General features: G+C 43.1%; 2 protein-coding genes across 2 annotated transcripts; both read right to left on the bottom strand.

Moving 5' to 3' along the window:
• Positions 1 to 806: 806 nt before the first annotated feature.
• sart1 (spliceosome associated factor 1, recruiter of U4/U6.U5 tri-snRNP) lies at positions 807 to 8,959 on the bottom strand. Its single transcript, XM_061248330.1, has 20 exons — positions 8,314 to 8,959; positions 8,043 to 8,097; positions 7,865 to 7,920; positions 7,513 to 7,639; positions 7,287 to 7,392; positions 7,095 to 7,172; positions 6,858 to 6,957; positions 6,499 to 6,641; positions 6,143 to 6,349; positions 5,663 to 5,775; positions 5,384 to 5,541; positions 5,055 to 5,176; positions 4,224 to 4,394; positions 3,777 to 3,887; positions 3,317 to 3,404; positions 2,875 to 2,965; positions 2,246 to 2,381; positions 1,608 to 1,697; positions 1,155 to 1,276; positions 807 to 1,015 (listed from the first exon to the last, which is right to left on the bottom strand). The coding sequence occupies exons 1-20, from the start codon at positions 8,579 to 8,581 to the stop codon at positions 997 to 999; spliced, it is 2,361 nt and encodes a 786-aa protein (XP_061104314.1). The 5' UTR covers positions 8,582 to 8,959; the 3' UTR covers positions 807 to 996.
• Positions 8,960 to 15,165: 6,206 nt separating this feature from the next.
• Positions 15,166 to 16,940, bottom strand: si:dkey-175m17.6 (N-acetyllactosaminide beta-1,3-N-acetylglucosaminyltransferase 2). The gene is made up of 2 exons (XM_061250131.1): positions 16,867 to 16,940; positions 15,166 to 16,497 (listed from the first exon to the last, which is right to left on the bottom strand). Exon 2 carries the CDS (start codon positions 16,492 to 16,494, stop codon positions 15,166 to 15,168), a length of 1,329 nt encoding a protein of 442 aa, XP_061106115.1. The 5' UTR covers positions 16,495 to 16,497; positions 16,867 to 16,940.
• Positions 16,941 to 18,513: the final 1,573 nt, after the last annotated feature.

Here is an 18,513-nt window from a genome sequence, read left to right as displayed (position 1 = left end):
ACACAAGAAGTATCCAATATCAATTTCAAAGATAGTCTAAATTTCAGAATTACCATGCAGTATGTTTTTAGAATTCTGTACTTTTTATGGTCATAATATATTTTGCATTTACAACCTTGTTTTTTTTGTTTTGACAGACTTAGTATACTTGTCGGGTATTGAGTCAACAGACTCAACTGGGAACAGATGGTCACATTTTCTAATGACATGGGATCAACCATTGAACATTATTATAGTTTATCTTTTTTTGTTCATCTTTATGTGATGTGTGTGTGTGCGCACAGAGCCGTCCCTCCCACTAGGCAAATCAGGCACTGTGCTAGGGCTAGGACTGGGGGGGGGAGGCACAACTGGGAATGTTGTCGCAGGGGGCTACCTAACTAAATTGTGAGAAATTGAAATTGTGTGTGTGGGGGGCAGTTGGGAAATGCCAAAGCTTAACCCGGGCCCTGAGAATCTAGGTGGCTGCCTTGCCAAGACAGCTAGCTGCAGCCACAACAGCACTGTTTTCCTAGAAGAATCAGAATGGGGGGCCCTCCAAAACGTAGATACGAACAACTTTTTTTGCCCACAGCCCCCAAAAGTGTTGAGACGACCATGTGTGTGAGAGCAGTCTATACTACCGTTAAAAAAAACAACTGTTTTATATGATACAATATGTCCAGTGTTATACCCAGTATGTTCTGACATCAGTTTGAGGGTATCATACACTAATATTCTTAAAAAAGTAAGCATGGCCTAAACATTGAGGAAAAAAAAAAAAATTAAAATAAATAAATAAAAAAAACCACAGGAAACCAAGGGCATAAACATACTGAGCTCTTTATCTAGATTATAATGGTTTACACTGTGTACATAACACAAAAGCAACAGGAAATACCCTTCTGCACATAGAGTAGTCACTAATTTTTATTCAATTCCAAAAAGACATTAAAATTGTATTGTGTGCATGTGGTACACATCTTCTCTGGTCCCACTTCCCATCCCTTCCAATGTTTATTTAGTGATGGTGTTTCTGTAAAGGGGGGAAAGAAACACATTATGCATCATCAGATCACATCACCAGCACACAGCAAAGAGTGTAGACACAAGGAAAGATGGGGGAGATCAGAGGAGGAGTGGGAGGGGCAGAAAAGTATACATTCTGTACTCACGCATTCATGCTCTTCCCACTCCCACTGAGGACGATATATGGGGTTTTCTGTGACTTCTGCTTCTCCTGCAGAAGAGCCACGGTGCCCAGGGGGGTGTCACTGCTGCTCATCTTCTTCAGCAGCTGAAGGGCACCAACGCAAAAGACCTCGCATCACAACATCAAAACCCCAACATCCCGTTTAAACGACGTTAGTTCATTTCCCCGATGCCAAGATTCACAAACTCCTTCACATTCATCAACACGTACGGCTTTGTGAGAAATTAGTACCAAAGATGAATCTAAAAAGAAAATAAAACAAGTAATGCGCTCCATTAGAAAATGTTGCCGTGTTCCCTGCTCTATTAGGTTCCATTTGCTCTAAGCATGTAGTATGCTTGACTGTTGAAAATCATGTCACATGCTCAAAGAAAAAAAGAAAGAAAAAAAACCAGCTCAATGTGTAAGAACTTACAGCCTCTTCCTCAAGCTTTTTCATCCTCTTCTCAGTCTTCATCTTTCCAGAGCCCTTCCCGTGGAAACGGTGGGAGAGCTGCCTGAAAGCCTAGAGACAAATATCAGCAAGTCCATTAGGCCCCGTTTCATCCCCTCTGCACTCTACAGCTGATAAGAGCTGGCAGCACTCAGTGTGGACACTGCAATACATCGCAACCTGCCTCTCCACATACCGATACTTATTTTCATATCAACATAGATTTAAACAGAAATTTCCATGAAATGTGTGCAACTGCATTACCAACGAGGTGAAAATTCAAGTGCAAACGCAATCTGTAAAATAACCTCTGGGTGGCAGCACCGCTCACCTGTAAAATTCTTAACAAGCCCCTTTGCAAAATGGCTGACTAGGTTTTTTTTTTTTTTTTTGGTTTTTTTTGCATTACATTTTTTTCTATTTATACTTTTCACTTTATACTATTAAATGTATTCACAGGGACTAGTAAACCTTACAATGTTCACAGACTTGAAAGAGAAACACCAACATTAAGGCTGAATGGCGATGACACCGTGCGGCCAGGCACACCCTACACCGAGTTCAGGGGAGATTCAAAAGGACACACGGACGCAGGGGCTCAGGCGTAAAGCGCACAGTACCTCTTTTGGCGTGAGCTTGCGGCCAGATTCATCCACATATTCGATTTTGACATCAGGCTTATAGCTTTCTTTCTCCTTGAACTCCTGGGTGAAGCCTCTGTACTCCTCCCTCCTGCTGTACTTGTCATCTATCAGCCTGAAGGGTTCCAGGGAGGCACGGGGAAATGGAGGGAAGAGGGATAACAAAGGGAGAGAGGTCAAAGCCATACTGTGTGACATTACTCAAAATGTCAAGAGTTTCATTAACGTCAACTGACAGTGTGCTGCAACTCATGGGTCCAGAGCAACCAAACTATTATTTTGGTCAGCAAAATAACGACTCATGCACAAAGAACATGGGCAGACTAAGCCATCAAGCCATGTCTGCAGACATGCATTAACACACAAAGAAAAACTTTTAAATAAAAATTAAAACATTTCAGTCAAATTCTGCATCCAATCCCACTTGCGCCATTTAGGCCAACAGACTAATGCTACACTAATGATTTCCTTTGAAAATCAACTTAACAAACCACCACACTAAGCAGCTCGTGGTCTTAATTGTTTGATAGCCTCTGAGTCCATAATACAACTACAGTCACAGCCAAGGGATATTAAATGTAATAAGGGGAGTATAAGTGGACACTTACATCTTGTCTTCAATGCAGTAATTGTCATTTGGTAGGGCACCCTTGGGGGCACGAACCCTTGCAACTTTCTGCACCTGAGTGTCCAAGAGCCCTGAGAGAGGGAGTGCAAGAAAAAATGATCCAGTTTTATCATCCGCATGTTGGCTAAAGAAGGCATTTTAAAAAAGTATGGACTAACTACAAAGGGTATGGTTTCACATCCAACAGCCTGAGAGAATGCTACACTTATGGTGCAGGTAGAGAAAAAATAAATATTAATTACATTAAGCAGCTGTCCACTTTCCAGGGGTGTGTGTACTGTGCTGAGCTGATAAATTACATGCATGACTTTAAAAGCATCATACATACGATTAAATAAATGAACATATTCTGTATGTGAGGGTAGAACACAGCTCTGTGGCTGTAAAATGACATGTTGTCCATCTGTGGATAAGCTCCTCACCCTTGTTCTTGCAGAGCATAAGAGCTGCAGCCAGTCCAGAGTTAACAATGGGCTCTTCGTCCAGAATGGTGGTGGAGGCGGTGGAGAACTGTTGAAGGATAGGCAGTTGTGCAAAGGGGGTGCAAACTTTGTGTTACAATTCAGGCAATTTTATCAAACGCGCTTATCCATAGCAGATTGCACAGTTTTAGAATTAATTTATAGAGCTGGATATTTAGAGATGCAACTCTGCAAGTAACGTTCTCAAGTGTACAACAATATCACAGCAAGAAATCCAAACTTTAGACTCAGTTAGAAGCCCAGCTGCCTAAGCATTATGGTACACTGATGTCCAATGTGATGCACAAGCTATATCCCAGAAGCGTGTCATTGGTAGCGGTAAGCACAGCTTGGTAAAACGTGCTGCTTGTGCAGGAGCTAACACATTCACAAATAAAAGTGCATATCCCGGCACACTCACGTCAGGCTGTTTCTGCTCCTCATCCAGGTTCACCATGCTCCAGCCCACGTTCTCATCCAGCTCCGAGTCAGAGCCTCCAGCTCCATCTCTCTCCTCCTCCTGCTCAAAGTCCTACAGCACAGCATCCCAACACAACCTGCATTACTGCACTCACTGACTACATCTCCCACAATTCCAAGGCTGGGCTCTGAGAATTAGAAGCCTCATTGTACAATTATGGGTTTATTAAGAGCACTGCTCTGCCGGCTCTCAATATGTGTATACTACCGCAATTGTTGCCAACTGTGTATTCGATAATTAAAAAGTGTGTGTATGCATTGTAATGGTATTTTTGTATTGTTTGTAATTATGCAATACGTCATTCGCTCTTTCATTCTGTTCAGTGCAGAGTACGGGAGAAGTGCTAAACAAATGAAAGGCAGTACATGTATTCATGGTCACATTTACCATGATGTCTTCCTGGTCCTCTCGATTTCCTGAAAGACCGTATGTGGGGATGTCTCCCAAGGTCCGACAGAACTCAGAGGTGGCGTTGAAAACGATGTTGTTCTTCCTGTCCTCCTCGTCATCATCCTGCCCTGCTCTAGGAGCAGCCAGCACTTGAACTTGCTCTGCTACCTGCAAGACAGAGACAGGGCCACCGTGAGGGAAGCCTTGCTTCTGAGGGCCACCCTGAGGGAAGCCCTGCTTCTGAGGGCCACCCTGAGGGAAGCCCTGCTTCTGAGGGCCACAGCTGAGCACCACAGCCGTTGTGCAGGGAGACTGTGCTTCTCAGACAGAATGCAATCACACATGAATCACATGCAGGCACACAATCACGCACAAACATATACACATATGCATATTAACATATAAACTGTAAATATACCAAGCCAACTGATGGCCTAGCTTTGGGCTACAGTGTGCCTGATATTCTCACTGGCTGTAGTCGGCCCTTGCAGAAGGCGTCAGGACCCTGCGGGATTAGAACGAATCAGGAGTTTGTCGGGCGGCCCTTCAAGCCAATCAGCATGTAGTAGAGAAGGGTGGTAGTGTGGAAGGAGAAACAACAACACCAGTGTCTGCAGCAACTTGGATTGCTTTGAATTTTGCTGATATGCGTACCATAGTTTCCTGCCTTGGCAAATAATGCAAATAGATGCAAATGAGGAGACAACCGTCAGGGCAGTGCGAACACATGGGAGAGTTGGAACTGATCACTCCAGACCAGTGCTGACGAGACACCACAGGTGTCAGCCAACTATCAACTGTCAGCATGATGTACACACACACACACACCTTCTCCCCAGAGTCTCGGAGCATTTGCTTCTGTTTCAGCCTCCTCTGCTTCTCCAGCTGTTTCTGGAGCTCCTGCTCGGCCTCGTCCTCCTCCAGCGCGGTGGGCTCTGGAGGGGAGAACTCTGAGATGGGCAGGGCCGTGAGGGAGGCAAGAGAGGATCACAAGTGTGAGACTACTGAAATGGACTACACCGCCACACTGCTATATTTCAGCAATAACACTGTAATGTAAATTTGTGTATTCCACTTTCAAAAGTGTAGACATAATGAATTCCCGTCCACTGCCTGAGCAGTTACGCCGGTGTAATTGTTGCATTTCTCCATCTCACCATCGTCACTGATGTCCATGTCCTCCAGTCTGTTGTCATCTGACCGCTGGATGACGTCCACCGCCCCGGCACCCTCCTCCTCTTCCTCCTCCTCCCCCGCATCGCCCTCCGGCTGTGCCCCCTCTTCCTCAGCCGCATGGCGCCCCCGACCTCTGGTCCTGAGAAAGACAGCCAGGAGATTGACATTGAGCGAGGCTCGAGCGTACCGCAGACCAGAAACACACCCTCAGCGGGATGGAGGTGTGTGGGTGATGTGGGGCGCGGTATCGGAGGCAGAACCTGGAGCCGAAGTCCGTGCTACGCGTGTCGTCCTGGAGCACGTCCACCGGCTTCACCACCTTCTCCTTCTTTCTGATCTTCTTCACTCGCCGCTTTGTCTTCTTGAAGCCGACCTGCATACCACGCCGACACACAACCAACGCACGCCATCACACAAAAATCAACGCAAGAACTGCCTGTCTTTGCGGATCTCGCCAACTCCTAAGCAACTGGCTGCACTCAGTTACAACCGCAACTCTACAGCAAACCGTACAGCAGTGCCCACGGCATAGTGGGACTTTCCCCACACAGTACTACTGCACAGTTAAGACACTGAAAGCAGTAGCCTCCAGGCGGATGTTATAAGAAGCGTACAAATGGATACATCTACTACATGAACACCAGTGAATGAAAATGTTCTGATTTGAACTACACTTGAACATTTTATGAGTTCAAAATCGTAACTAGCCAAGGCATGGAAAATAAGGCAGTCCCCCTCACCATCTCCTGTGGGGTGTAGTACTCGGAGGCGATGGTGAGTGCGGGCAGGTCCAGGGTCTGGGCCTGGTTGTGGAGGGTCTCCCTGATGGCCTGCAGCTCCCGCTCCCTGTGGCCATCGGCACGACCCCCCGCAGCGAGACGGAAACTCTTCTTCTTCTCCCCGTCGATCTCCTCGTCATACTTGGACAGCACTGTGCGGGGCTTGAACTGCACAGAACAAGACACAAAATGTGCGATTCCGTACGACTGCCACACTGTTCAGTACAATTAGACTGTTGTTGGGAGGTCAGTCATGAATATAACGATATATTACATGGATACATTTTAAAACATCTTGAGGTTATGACTTCACTAACTGTCACCATGTCGTCCACACTCTCTTCCTCCTCATAGGGCTTGTATTCCGGTTTCTTCTTCTTCAGTTCCACATTCTTCTCCGCCTTCTCGTGGTCCACCAGCCCCACGTTCACCAGGACATCCTCCTTCTCCTCCAGCACACCTGCACCATTCAGCAGCGAAGGGGAGAGTCAGTGAGACAGGAGCATACATACAGGGGCGGAGACGCTGGCATAGACACCACTGCACTTGTAAGCATGCATACCAATATAACTAGCCCGTTCATAAACAAACATACATACCCAGATGACAATCATATCACTCATCACTCCTGACAGGGACAGAGAGAAGCAAAAGGACATGTATTCACAGTGCATACCCTTGTCTTCCAGTGTGAGAATGATAGTCTCTCCCTCTTTGAAGGACTCCATTTTGTGCTGAACCTTGAGCCCCTTCAGGTCACCAGAACCATAGACTTCCTGCATAAAATACAGATTTATTGTTAGGAATTTTATTGATTTATCGTTTTTATTGAGTTTTATTTTTCTTGTGGTTGTTAAAGTCATCAGGTTATTCTGGAGAGAACTTGAGAGGAACACATTTGAAGGGGCCGCACCTTTCTGCCATGCCCAAACTCCTGCTCCACCAGGTTGCTCACACCAAACTCTTCATCCATTTCTTCCAGAAGCTTAGCCTTGAGGGAGGGAAGAGAGCAAATTAAAAACAAAAACAAGAGCTGACCGAGCAGGAAAGTAAAAGAAACTGCCACACCAAGGCCATTTCTCTCCAGATTCTCCCCACGACTCACCCTCTTCTCAGCCAGCTCCTTCTCCTTGGCCATTTTGCGACTGCGCTCGACCCATGCCGCAGTGTCATCCAGCCAGGGGTCATCCTCCGCCAGGGTCTTCACCTTACTGCCGACACCAAAGGAGAGAATTAGCCGCTGACGCACAGCTTCACAAGCCGGACTTTAGCAGAGGAGAGCGCAGAAATCCTTTCCTTTCGGTGTCCTGTTCACTCTGGGGAAAACTCACCCCAGTTTCTGGTTAAGCAGGCGTTTTTCCTTGAGGGCTGCCAGCTTCTCCCGGATCTCCTTCTGCTGCTTGATATGAATAGGGTTGATGGTCTCTGCCACTAAGGGCTCCTCTTTCGTTCCGAGCTCTGCAAGCACACTTCAGGTCACAAAAGGCACCACCTCTCACACAGTCTCAGTATCTGTGACGTTATATACTTTACAAGACAATACAGGATTCCTGTCACTATGGATTTTGTTTCCCTCCAGGTGGAAAATTTAAGAGCAAGTTATCCGGAAAAGGCTTTCACACTGGCACAAGGATAGATGCACACATGACACATGACACAAACGCCAAACCCAGTCGAACTAACCTTTTTTGTTTTCATTCAACTCCAGGGGCTTCAGGCCAAGCTTGGCTCTGAGTTTACTGTTAAAGAAAGGTCATAGAGGTTACAAAGAAGAAACGCAAAGGCACGAGTGTCGTCAACCCTGTTAATACAGACAGGAACTTCACTGCACAATTATCTCCAATCTAAAAATCAGACTTACTTCGTTTCTTCGATGCTGAGCGATGCATCGCCACCACCAGACCTTGAACCACAGGCTAGAAAAATAATACAGCGAAAAGTTAAGATAACATTACAGTGCTATACCAAACGTTCATTAAGTACGATCATAGAAAAAATCCTACCATGTTACACACAAAATAAAGTTAATTAGGAATAAGGAATTGCCCTAAAATGTTTTGGTGAATACTTATGTTAGCTAGCTAGAGGATAATGCTGCAATTAAATATTTGATTGTTATTTAACCAATTTACCGTTACTGTCATCATATGTGGTATCCACTTTCTCCTTCTTGACACGAGGCTCGCCATTGCTCTTATCGCCTTTAGAGCGGCTTTCCTTCTCGGTCCCACGGCTCCCTCTCTCCTTTGATCGGGAACGTTTCCTCTTCTCTCTCTCACGGTTCCCGTCGCGTTCCTTTTCCCTCTCTCGGTCCTTATGACGGTGCTTCTTGTGCTCCCGATGCCGTTCTTCTGCGTCCCTTTCCCGACCCTTTTCTTTGTGTTTCTTTGAAGAACCCATTTTTGTTTTGCTGTGATTTACACTGCCACAAAAACCAAGCACGTAACGAAATACTCAGCTACACAGAGAACGCAGCGAGTTAGTTACACAGTTTGTTTACTTTTAGCTAGCTAGCGTTGATATGAACAACGTAGCTAGCTAGCAGGGTAGCTAAGTTAGCTACCTTGCTACGAGGTGGCTCAAAACCCCACAGCTGGTTAACCAGCTATACGAATCTAAAGCTCCAATACCGCCTATTTCTTTGCTGTAATATGTAAGATCTTAACTAGAGCAACATTTTAAGCGTTAAACAAACACAACTAGCCGCAACACCAAAAACATCAATAATCGCAGCCCTGTCGTGTTCTCGAACTTTAACCTTATCGTGACACACACTTCCTGTTGAATCAATTCCGCACCTGGTTATCACAGCACGCCCTGGTGCTTGGGGGTGTTACTGCGCTGTCTCTTGAAAGGGGTGAGTGTGGAGCGAGGCCGTTCAGACTGAAATGCATAATGGATGGAAATGTACTTCTGTTGTTTTGTTTGGAATAGGCCTGGGCCACGTTCAGACGATTGAACGTGCCCCTGGCTTTAATGTAAATGTGAACGAGGGTGGTAATAAAAACAGTGCTTCCCAACTTCGATCCTGGGGACCCCTGTATGCCTACTGGTTTTTGTTCCAAAAATAGTTGCAATCCCAGAGTTTTAACAAGCTGTTATTTGTTTCTTAATTAGGCTACATGATTTGTAAGTCGGTACTCTCTTAAGCCACATTATGTGAGAAATCCCTAAACATTCAGAAAATAATAACATTCATGTTCTGCTTATTATACTATATGACAAACAATTACATAAAATAAGTAACACATTTGCTAAACCGATAAAAATCTGAGGTGATTCAATTAATTGGCTTATTTCTGCTAAAAGTGTGGACACATGGCCACTAAAACTAATAATGTGGTATATAATGACAAATTCAAAGACAAAGTAAGTGATAACAAGCCAAACCTGCATTGTGTTAATAAGCTTAAGTAGAAAGGATTATGAATGAGCTGAAAAGCCCAAGCCTATTCATTCACTTAATTTGATTAGTTTAAACTTCTTCTAATCCTTGTATGTCACTGTTTGCAATATAGCATAATACGCACAATATGAACTTAATATTTATATTCTTCATGCAATGCAGAACTATTTCTGACATAATAATATGATTTAAAACATGAGAAGCACCTAATTAAGAAACATTAACAGCTTGTTGAAATTCTGGAATTGCAACTCTGGTTGGAACAAAAACCAGCACATACAAAAACCCCAGGACTGAGGTTTGGAACCATTGCTCAATAAAGACGTGCAGGCTTCTACTTATCAGACATGTCATAGTTCAGGGGTGGGCAATCCCAGTCTTGGAGGGCCAGTGTGTATGCAGGTTTTTGTTTCCACCAATTACTCTGGCTAAATGAGCTAATTGGCCGAATACACCAACACTAGTTCAGATTAGATCACAGTAAAACTATATCATACAGGGACACAAGAACAATCTTAGACTGGCATTAATGCCTTCATCAAGAAATGTAGGTAAAATATCAGATGGCATAAATGTTAGAGCTAATGAAGTAATTAAGGCCAGAGGTTGACGTGAAAACCAGAAACCTTATTGCCCACCTCTGTCATAGTTTCATGAATCTCAGTAATATTGTCAATAAAAATTGTATGAGTTCTCTGGGTGTGTTGAGAGTTCTGGTCCTGTTATTAACTCTTTTAGGAAGTTTTTAGCACTTGTCGTATCCTATCCTTTTTTGGGTGGATGACAAAAGGCTTTGTTGTTTTACGTTTGTTTAGTGCTTTTTTGGGGGTGGGGGCACAAGGCTTCTGTAGTGTGTTTGCCCCTCTTAGGTCAACATCTTTTGGTATATTGTAGCATACAGGGGCTGCCTGTAGTTTAGTGGCTAAGGTACATGCCTGGGTCCCAGAAGGTTAGTTGTTCAAGCCCCGCTGTAGCCATGATAAGATACAGCTGTTTGGCCCTTGAGCGAGGTCCTTAACCCTGCATTGTTCCAGGGATTGTCCCTTGCTTAGTCTAATCAACTGTAAGTCACTTTAGATAAAAGCATTAGATAAATAACGCATTATTATTATTTAATAGGCTGCTTGTTGACTATTCTAGACTGTTCCAATGGGTCAATATATGTACAGTCAGGTCCATAAATATTGGGACATCGACACAATTCTCCTCTTTTTGGCTCCATACACCACCACAATGGAATTGAAATGAAATGCTTTAACTGCAGACTTTCAGCTTTAATTTGAGGGTATTTACATCCAAATCAGGTGAACGGTGTAGGAATTACAACAGTTTCTATATGTGCCTCCCACTTTTTAAGGGACCAAAAGTAATGGGACAATTGGCTGCTCAGCTGTTCCATGGCCAGGTGTGCGTTATTCCCTCATTATCTCATTTACAAGGAGCAGATAAAAGGTCTTGAGTTCATTTCAAGTGTGCTATCTGCATTTGGAATCTGTTGCTGTCAACTCTCAATATGAGATCCAAAGAGCTTTGGCAACACCAAAAGACCCGGAAGACCATGGAAAACAACTGTGGTTGTGGTTGTGGTCTGGACAGAAGAATTCTTTCCCTGGTGAAGAAAAACCCCTTCACAACAGTTTGCCAGATCAAGAACACTCTCCAGGAGGTAGGTGTATGTGTGTCAAAGTCAACAATCAAGAGAAGACTTCACCAGAGTGAATACAGAGGGTTCACCACAAGATGTAAACCATTGGTGAGCCTCAAAAACAGGAAGACCAGAACAAACAACATCTAAAAAAGCCTTTACAGTTCTGGAACAACATCCTATGGACAGATGAGACAAAGATAAACTTGTACCAGAATGATGGGAAGAGAGGAGTATGGAGAAGGAAAGGAACTGCTCATGATCCAAAACATACCACCTCATCAGTGAAGCATGGTGGTGGTAGTGTCATGGCGTGGGCATGTATGGCTGCCAATGGAACTTGTATTTATTGATGATGTGACTGCTGACAAAAGCAGCAGGATGAATTCTGAAGTGTTTTGGGCAATATTATCTGCTCATATTCAGCCAAATGCTTCAGAACTCATTGGACGGCGCTTCACAGTGCAGATGGACAATGACCCGAAGCAAACTGCGAAAGCAACCAAAGAGTTTTTTAAGGCAAAGAAGTGGAATGTTATGCAATGGCCAAGTCAATCACCTGACCTGAATCCAATTGAACATGCATTTCACTTGCTGAAGACAAAACTGAAGGGAAAATGTCCCAAGAACAAGCAGGAACTGAAGACAGTTGCAGTAGAGGCCTGATTTGGATGTAAATACCCTCAAATTAAAGCTGAAAGTCTGCAGGTAAAGCACATCTTGTTTGTTTCATTTCAAATCCATTGTGGTGGTGTACAGAGCCAAAAAGATGAGAATTGTGTATATGTGAATATGGTAGTATTGAAAAATTACAATGGATCAAAGCTACACAAATAAAATATGTTTCTACAGCCATTAATGCAATATGTTTTCAAGTTTAGAATTATACAAAGCACACATAATAAATATCATATTTTAATCAACACAATTTTAATGAGGCAAATGTACATGCAAGTACAGAAAAAAATAGTAATTAACATAGGCAAGGGCTAGTAATCACAACCTCAGTGTTAGTTTTATTTTTCTGTGAGAGAAACATTGTGATCTTTAGACTCACCTGCTATCACCATATGTAAAAATAAAAAGGCCACTGCAGCCACAGGCAAGACATCTCAAGATAATTTTGTTCTCTTTGAAATATTATATGTGTGTTTACACATACAATGTTTAAAGTCACAACAAAGTTACCAAGACTGGCTCCGTAATGGGCAGGTTAAAGAAACCATGGGAAATAGCAGCTTTGCCATTCTGACAAGAGGACAGGGAATAGATATCGTTTGAATGCAGTTGTGGTCTTCTTGTCCACAAGAACATATATGTGTGGTCTTAGAAATCCATTTGGCCTTAGTTCTGGTCATATGCACTGTTAAATATGCATACACAGTGTTTTGAATAGCATCTCAATATTAGTCTCCATAATGGTATTTACAGTACTGGTCTTGGTTCTCAACTTCATCACTACCCTCTTAAAAATGGGCTTTAACTGCTGTTGCAGTAATACAAAAGGTTAGTACATGTGTTATAAAATCTGAAAAGGTGTAATAATAAAAAAAGATTTTTTTTACATTTCACATTGGGCTATATGTGTTCAATGACTGATTTTATCCAATGACATTGTTTTTCTGTAGAGTGCAAACATTTTTGATTTGTTTAAACAAGTATATGACTGCAGCTTGTTGCAGCTTCACACATTATGCAGGTTCATAAAGCCTCATGCTGTTCATCATGAGAGTAGAGCTCATTACTTCTGTTATTTATTTTCTGCAATATCATCTTCATCTAGACTGTATGTCCAGTTCACACAGATAAGCTTAGCTGTGCCTAAATGAGCTACACTACATGCTCATTTATTTTGACAGTGCATTCACTCCAAAGAGGAAACCCAAGGTTGGACCCAAACAGTTGCAACACAAGCAATAGTATTATGTCTCCCAACTTCTGACAGTATATTCAACGGTATTGAACCCGGAACATGCATGTTTCTGATTCTGAACCACGATAAATCTGACCCTGGATCTCTTCTGGCAAGGCCACCTGGCTTTCACTCTGACCCTCGATTGTAGTTCATGCAGCATGATGTGTGAGGCATATGCAAGTTTAGATTTTGCTAAGCATGAGGAGTATTCACTTATCTAGGTGTGGAAGCTGTCTGGAAAACTACTGCACTGTACAAACCAAACCCTGTTCTGCAGTCTGAGAACATTGGAACACTTGTTGTGTGTAGATGCAGGTTACAAATGGTGACACACAACTGGTGATTACAATTTGGAGGAAAAACTGACTGGTCTTAAAAATGATCTGATTCAGAGAACCAGAACAAGGAGAGCAAGTCAACATGCTCCTGTTCCTCTACATAATTCTGTGTACGTCTAATGGGTGTTTTGCCTTTATTGATATTAAATTATGAAATGATTAATGTTAGCTAATTGACACATAAATTGAGTTAAGTCACCCATAATTACCATTTGAGTGTACTTTAACTCAGACAAGTTCATTTGAAATTGCCTAGGGTCTTGGGTTTAATGGTTTAAATCTCAAAAGAGCATTTAACTGCACTATGCCCCACCATCTTAAATCTACCCCATACCAGCACATCCGTTGAATAGCTCATATATTATTCACGGTCACCAAATGGTTGTTAAGAGTTCATTTCATACACATACATGCTTACTCATAACAGCATATTCCGGAATAATACAAGTAGATGTTACAAAATTAATGTTGGAGACCTTTCCATTGCTTTATAATGTCTCTTGCATGAATCAGCATGGGAAAACATTTCCTTTGTTTATTTGTGGGAAAAATGTGCGAATAGAAACATTTTTATTTCTCATTCTGTAAAGTAACAAACTGCTCAGCCTGCTCACGACAGGCAGAGGACTAAAGCAGAAAGTGAGCCTGTAGAGGCCTGACCTGGGCAGAGATGAGGAGGATCTGGACCAGAAATCACTCCTACACTGATGCATACATTATCTGAATGGACAAGCCATTAAAATGTCACTAAAACGCCCAAGGCAATTAAAGGTTGTGACATACAGTACACAAACTACAATGGACATAGCGAACTCATATGAAATGGACATTCATTAAATATAAATGGGTTTTTAAATCCACAAAGGTCCACTCCATGATATGACAAATTAAAATCTAATGTTGTATTTATGAATTGATTGTTGTCCAGTCAATTGTAAATCTATTTGATGAGTGCTACCATTCTACCATTAAAAAACAGAAACTTTCTGTTATGGTATACAAAATTTCGTATGCTAAATTTCAGGGCAGTTTGCAAAAAGTTTCGAAACATTGCAATGTTGCTGCTGTTTAAGAGCATTGCATTTATTTCAAAACATCCAATAAAGACAATCATAGACCTCTTATTGGCCTAGCCAGATAAGACCGGTCATCTGTAAATTACATATGGAATTGCACTAAATACCAACATAATTCCCAGATATCGTCACCTAATGACACTTAAAAAAAAAAAAAAAAAAATCCCGCGAAAAATGTTTAAGTAAAGCCTTGGAATGTGCCATAACTAGGAAAACTGGCAAATGGACATTGAAACACCGTGAGGTAAGCATTTATGTGCATGTCTGTGTGCGCCAACATTTGGGTGTGTACTGTACGTATGTGACCGAGGCTGTAGTCCATTGCTACCTCAGTATACCTCTTTGAGAAGCATTTGTGTTTGTGTGTGTGTGTGTGTGTGTGTGTGTATACCTACATGTGGGTCTGTAGGTGGGTGTGTATGTGAATGACTGAGGCAGAATCTCAGGTCCACTGCCACCTTGATATACCTCAACTGATTGGCAGCCCATGTACCCCTTACTGCACAGGCTTTTGGTGGCTTTAGGCTCTGGTGGTACCATACATGCCTCTTCAATTCTGTCACTGTTCTTAAGTCCCAAGCTTTCACAGCCTGGGCTCTTGTTCTTAACAGGCTGGAGGTGGTGTTTTTAGCATGGACCACAGCCTGAGCATCTCTTTGGGGCTCCGCTTGTGAACCAGAATAATGTTGTGATACGAGCAAGGACTCTCCTTATCTGTTCCTGGGAGATCAAAGGTGAGAAACCCAGGGTGATGAGTGGGAGAGACTCCTAGGCGATGGAGACACATGCCCAGGTAGACGTCGTCAATGGGGAACAGGTGCACTCTATTGGAAACTTCTCCCAGACGCAACGCCAGGGCCCCAGTGTACACCACTCCCCCACCCCCCGCATAAGGCGGGTAGGCTCCCTTGTAGAAACTCTCAGGGATGTAGTATTTTGTGAAGGACTGCCGATTCGGTACAGCATTAGCAATCACTTCTCCCATCAAAAAATCCCTGACGGGTTTCTTTTGGTTCTGTCCCTCATCTTCTGTCTCTTCCTCCTGCTGGTGCAGGAAGTGAAGGAGAGCACGTGTGCGCACAAATACATCATCGTCACCCTTGAAGACGAAGCGAGCATGGGGGCAGCGCTGTGAGAACCAGCGCAAGAACAGCACATCCTTTAGGGTTAGGTTATAGAAGGTGTCCCGGAAGTCCCATTGCAGGATGTCCCTGTGTTGACTCTTCTCTATTTCTAAAAGTTTCTCCAGGTCTGCGTAGAGACCCATGGACGGGTCCTGTTTGCCAAGAAGAAAGACCGTTCGTACTAACCCGCCTCTGCCCCCGGCCTCACCCTGCATCCAACCGTTCCTCCCCCATGTCTGCCGGATGGCCTGTCTGTTTTCAAAATTCCCTGTCTCCGATTTAATGGCCAGTAGCAACATGGGAGCTTCCTCTGGCCGCAATTTCCCATCACAGACTCCTGGCTGGTCTGTTACAATGGGGTACTCGGCACAGTGCATGGACAGGATGAAATCGCGCATCTGCTCCGGAAGGGTGCTGAAATCCTTGAGGAGAGGGGCCCAGCTCTGGTCTGGGCTACAAGCAGGAGAGACCCCCTGGGGACCACCCTCCTGTGGCCGCACTCCTTCAGTACTTGCCTGCTGGCTCCTGTTTCCCCTCAGTATAGGATTGTGCTGCCGGTCCAAGCGATGCTGCAGCTGGTTCCACAGGGCTCCTTTCTGTATTCGGAGGTTCCAGAATGGGTTCCGCGGGTGTGCTGCCAGTGCACCAGAGTTGGAGGAGACCCCAGGGGCGATGAAACGAATGGGGAGCGTAGCTGGGGAGTAGGACATGGTGATGCAGATGGACACCAAAATATAGACCAGGAGGTGCCCCACCATCACACAGGGCAGGAGGCATATGCACAGGACTTTTCCATTGCATCGGGCCATTGGCTGTTGTGGAAACATAGGGGCAGGTAGGGATAAGAGAAGAGGAAGGAGAGGTTGGAGGAGGGCAAAAAGGAAAATAAAGGGAGAGAGAAGGACATGGAGGATAGAGGTCATTGTACCAATCAAAAATGGCACAATTAGAACATCTGAATAATCAAATACAGGCAGTTACAAAAAAGTAAAACAAGGCTGAACCGTGATTTAACAAATGTAGCTCTTGTTAAGTATGTTGTAGACCAAAGTGGGTGTAACTATGTGTCAGACCATAGCTCCTTAGGTGAGTTAAATAATGTGTGTTTATTTATTTTACATTGGGGACTTACTATTTTCAGTTTAGCCCTTTGGCAGACGCTATTAGCATAAGTGACTTACGAAAGGGCAATGTTTTCGTTAGATGACCGTGAGTGCGAGAGAGAAGCTTCTCCAGTCTCTGTCCTATGTGGCTCTGTAGATGCCTCCGTTTCCACAGTGATGCCCCAGGGGCACCATTATCCACACCTGTTGAGGGAGATCCACAAGCACAACTCAACCCAAGACATTTACATCATGTTTCATGTACGCAAACAGAAAACGTACATAGCACCTGGCCATCCCACTAATATTAGTGGGATAGCCAGGTCAATTTAACATTTGGTCAATTTAATATTTGTCTTTTACATAATACTTTCTGAGATTGTCCATATGACAAACTACATACATAAACCTACATTTTACAATGTAAATACGATCAGATCCAAATACCTTTCCAAAATTTGCAGTACTAATGTATAGCTCACTCAACACTCAGCTAAACTACCTAAGGAGTCAAATTCTGCTCAAAGACAGATACAATTTTGTTGTTCCACACACATCACCTGTCTGTTTTGATTAAATATCAATCCCGCATGTAATGTATTTTCTAATCAAATATCGAGAGACTGAAAACATTAGACACCAGAATAGGCTACACGCTTTATGAGCTCCCGACATACAGGCAGGAATAGCAACACCACGCATTAAATACAGAGAACGTTCTCGAAACATTTGCCAGTGTTTGTCTACGCCATTTATAGCTACTAGTATCTTAATTTCTTCAAATTTCAATATATTTACATGAAATTATGGTGAATTACATTTTTATGACTTTTGAAAAGTTGAATTATTAATGACTTACTGCTGATCACGAGAACGTGTATTGTTTTTCCCCCCAACACCTGTTAGTTACTTAGTTTTCATTCTCTCCTTTTTCCTTCCTTGTTCTGGGTAAGCGTGATATTTATCCATATAAAATGTCATCTTCATCTGAAAAATACTTGAAGCATGTGAGCCTGCTTTTTAAAATAAATGTAAACTTTAAAAGGCTATATAGATGTATATTCAAATCTATTTTCCGTTAGAGTGCTACAGTGTTTGTTGTCTCTCTATTTGCCTTGGTCTCCGTCACGTTCGTTTCCAGTAGCCTATCAAAAAAATGTATGAATCCCTTTAAATTGCAGGCTGCTGTCCGTCGATCTTCCACTGGACGAGGCGGAGTCAGTGCATCAGTTTACAAGAGTGCATCTCAGGTGCCAGGTAGCGCAAGCTTCAACCGACTATGGAGAAAAAACAAGAGACCACGCCCATACAACAAATGTGGAATATATATACAAGATCGGATGTACGGATCGGATGTACACTATCGGATGTATACAAAAAAACACCAAAAGTGATATCAGTGGCTAACATTCACCCATTTGGGACTTTTATATTATTATAAAAACCAAATACATTGCCATGAAAAAATATTTGTCATCTTCCTGATTTCCTTTATGATTGCATATTTGTCACACTGAATGGTTTCTGATCTTTAGACAAAATGTATTATTAGACAAAGGGAACCAGAGTAAACACAAAACGCATTTTAAATGCTTTTATTTCAGACTATTTAAACTGACTGTAAAGCAGCTAGAGATAGCCATAAATTATCACAGAGGGATGTATGCACTACACACACCGCCTAATGTAATGTATATTTAAAGTAATGTAAATAACCATAACACA

The sequence above is a fragment of the Conger conger genome, chromosome 7 (assembly GCF_963514075.1).
Source record: "Conger conger chromosome 7, fConCon1.1, whole genome shotgun sequence".
In the NCBI taxonomy this organism is placed as follows: domain Eukaryota; kingdom Metazoa; phylum Chordata; class Actinopteri; order Anguilliformes; family Congridae; genus Conger; species Conger conger.
The sequence above is the reverse complement of the archived record's forward strand: the minus strand, read 5'-3'. Positions and strand labels throughout refer to the sequence as shown.

What these genes read in the sequence shown, in the direction of transcription:
- si:dkey-175m17.6 (XM_061250131.1), bottom strand. Translation starts at nt 16,494, where the DNA reads ATGGCCCGATGCAATGGAAAAGTCCTGTGCATATGCCTCCTGCCCTGT.
- sart1 (XM_061248330.1), bottom strand. Translation starts at nt 8,581, where the DNA reads ATGGGTTCTTCAAAGAAACACAAAGAAAAGGGTCGGGAAAGGGACGCA. An exon ending in TCTCACACTGGAAGACAAGG is followed by an intron (nt 6,642 to 6,857) that starts GTATGCACTGTG and finishes TGAATGGTGCAG; the next exon opens with GTGTGCTGGAGGAGAAGGAG. An exon ending in AGGAGCAGAAACAGCCTGAC is followed by an intron (nt 3,405 to 3,776) that starts GTGAGTGTGCCG and finishes ATCCTTCAACAG; the next exon opens with TTCTCCACCGCCTCCACCAC.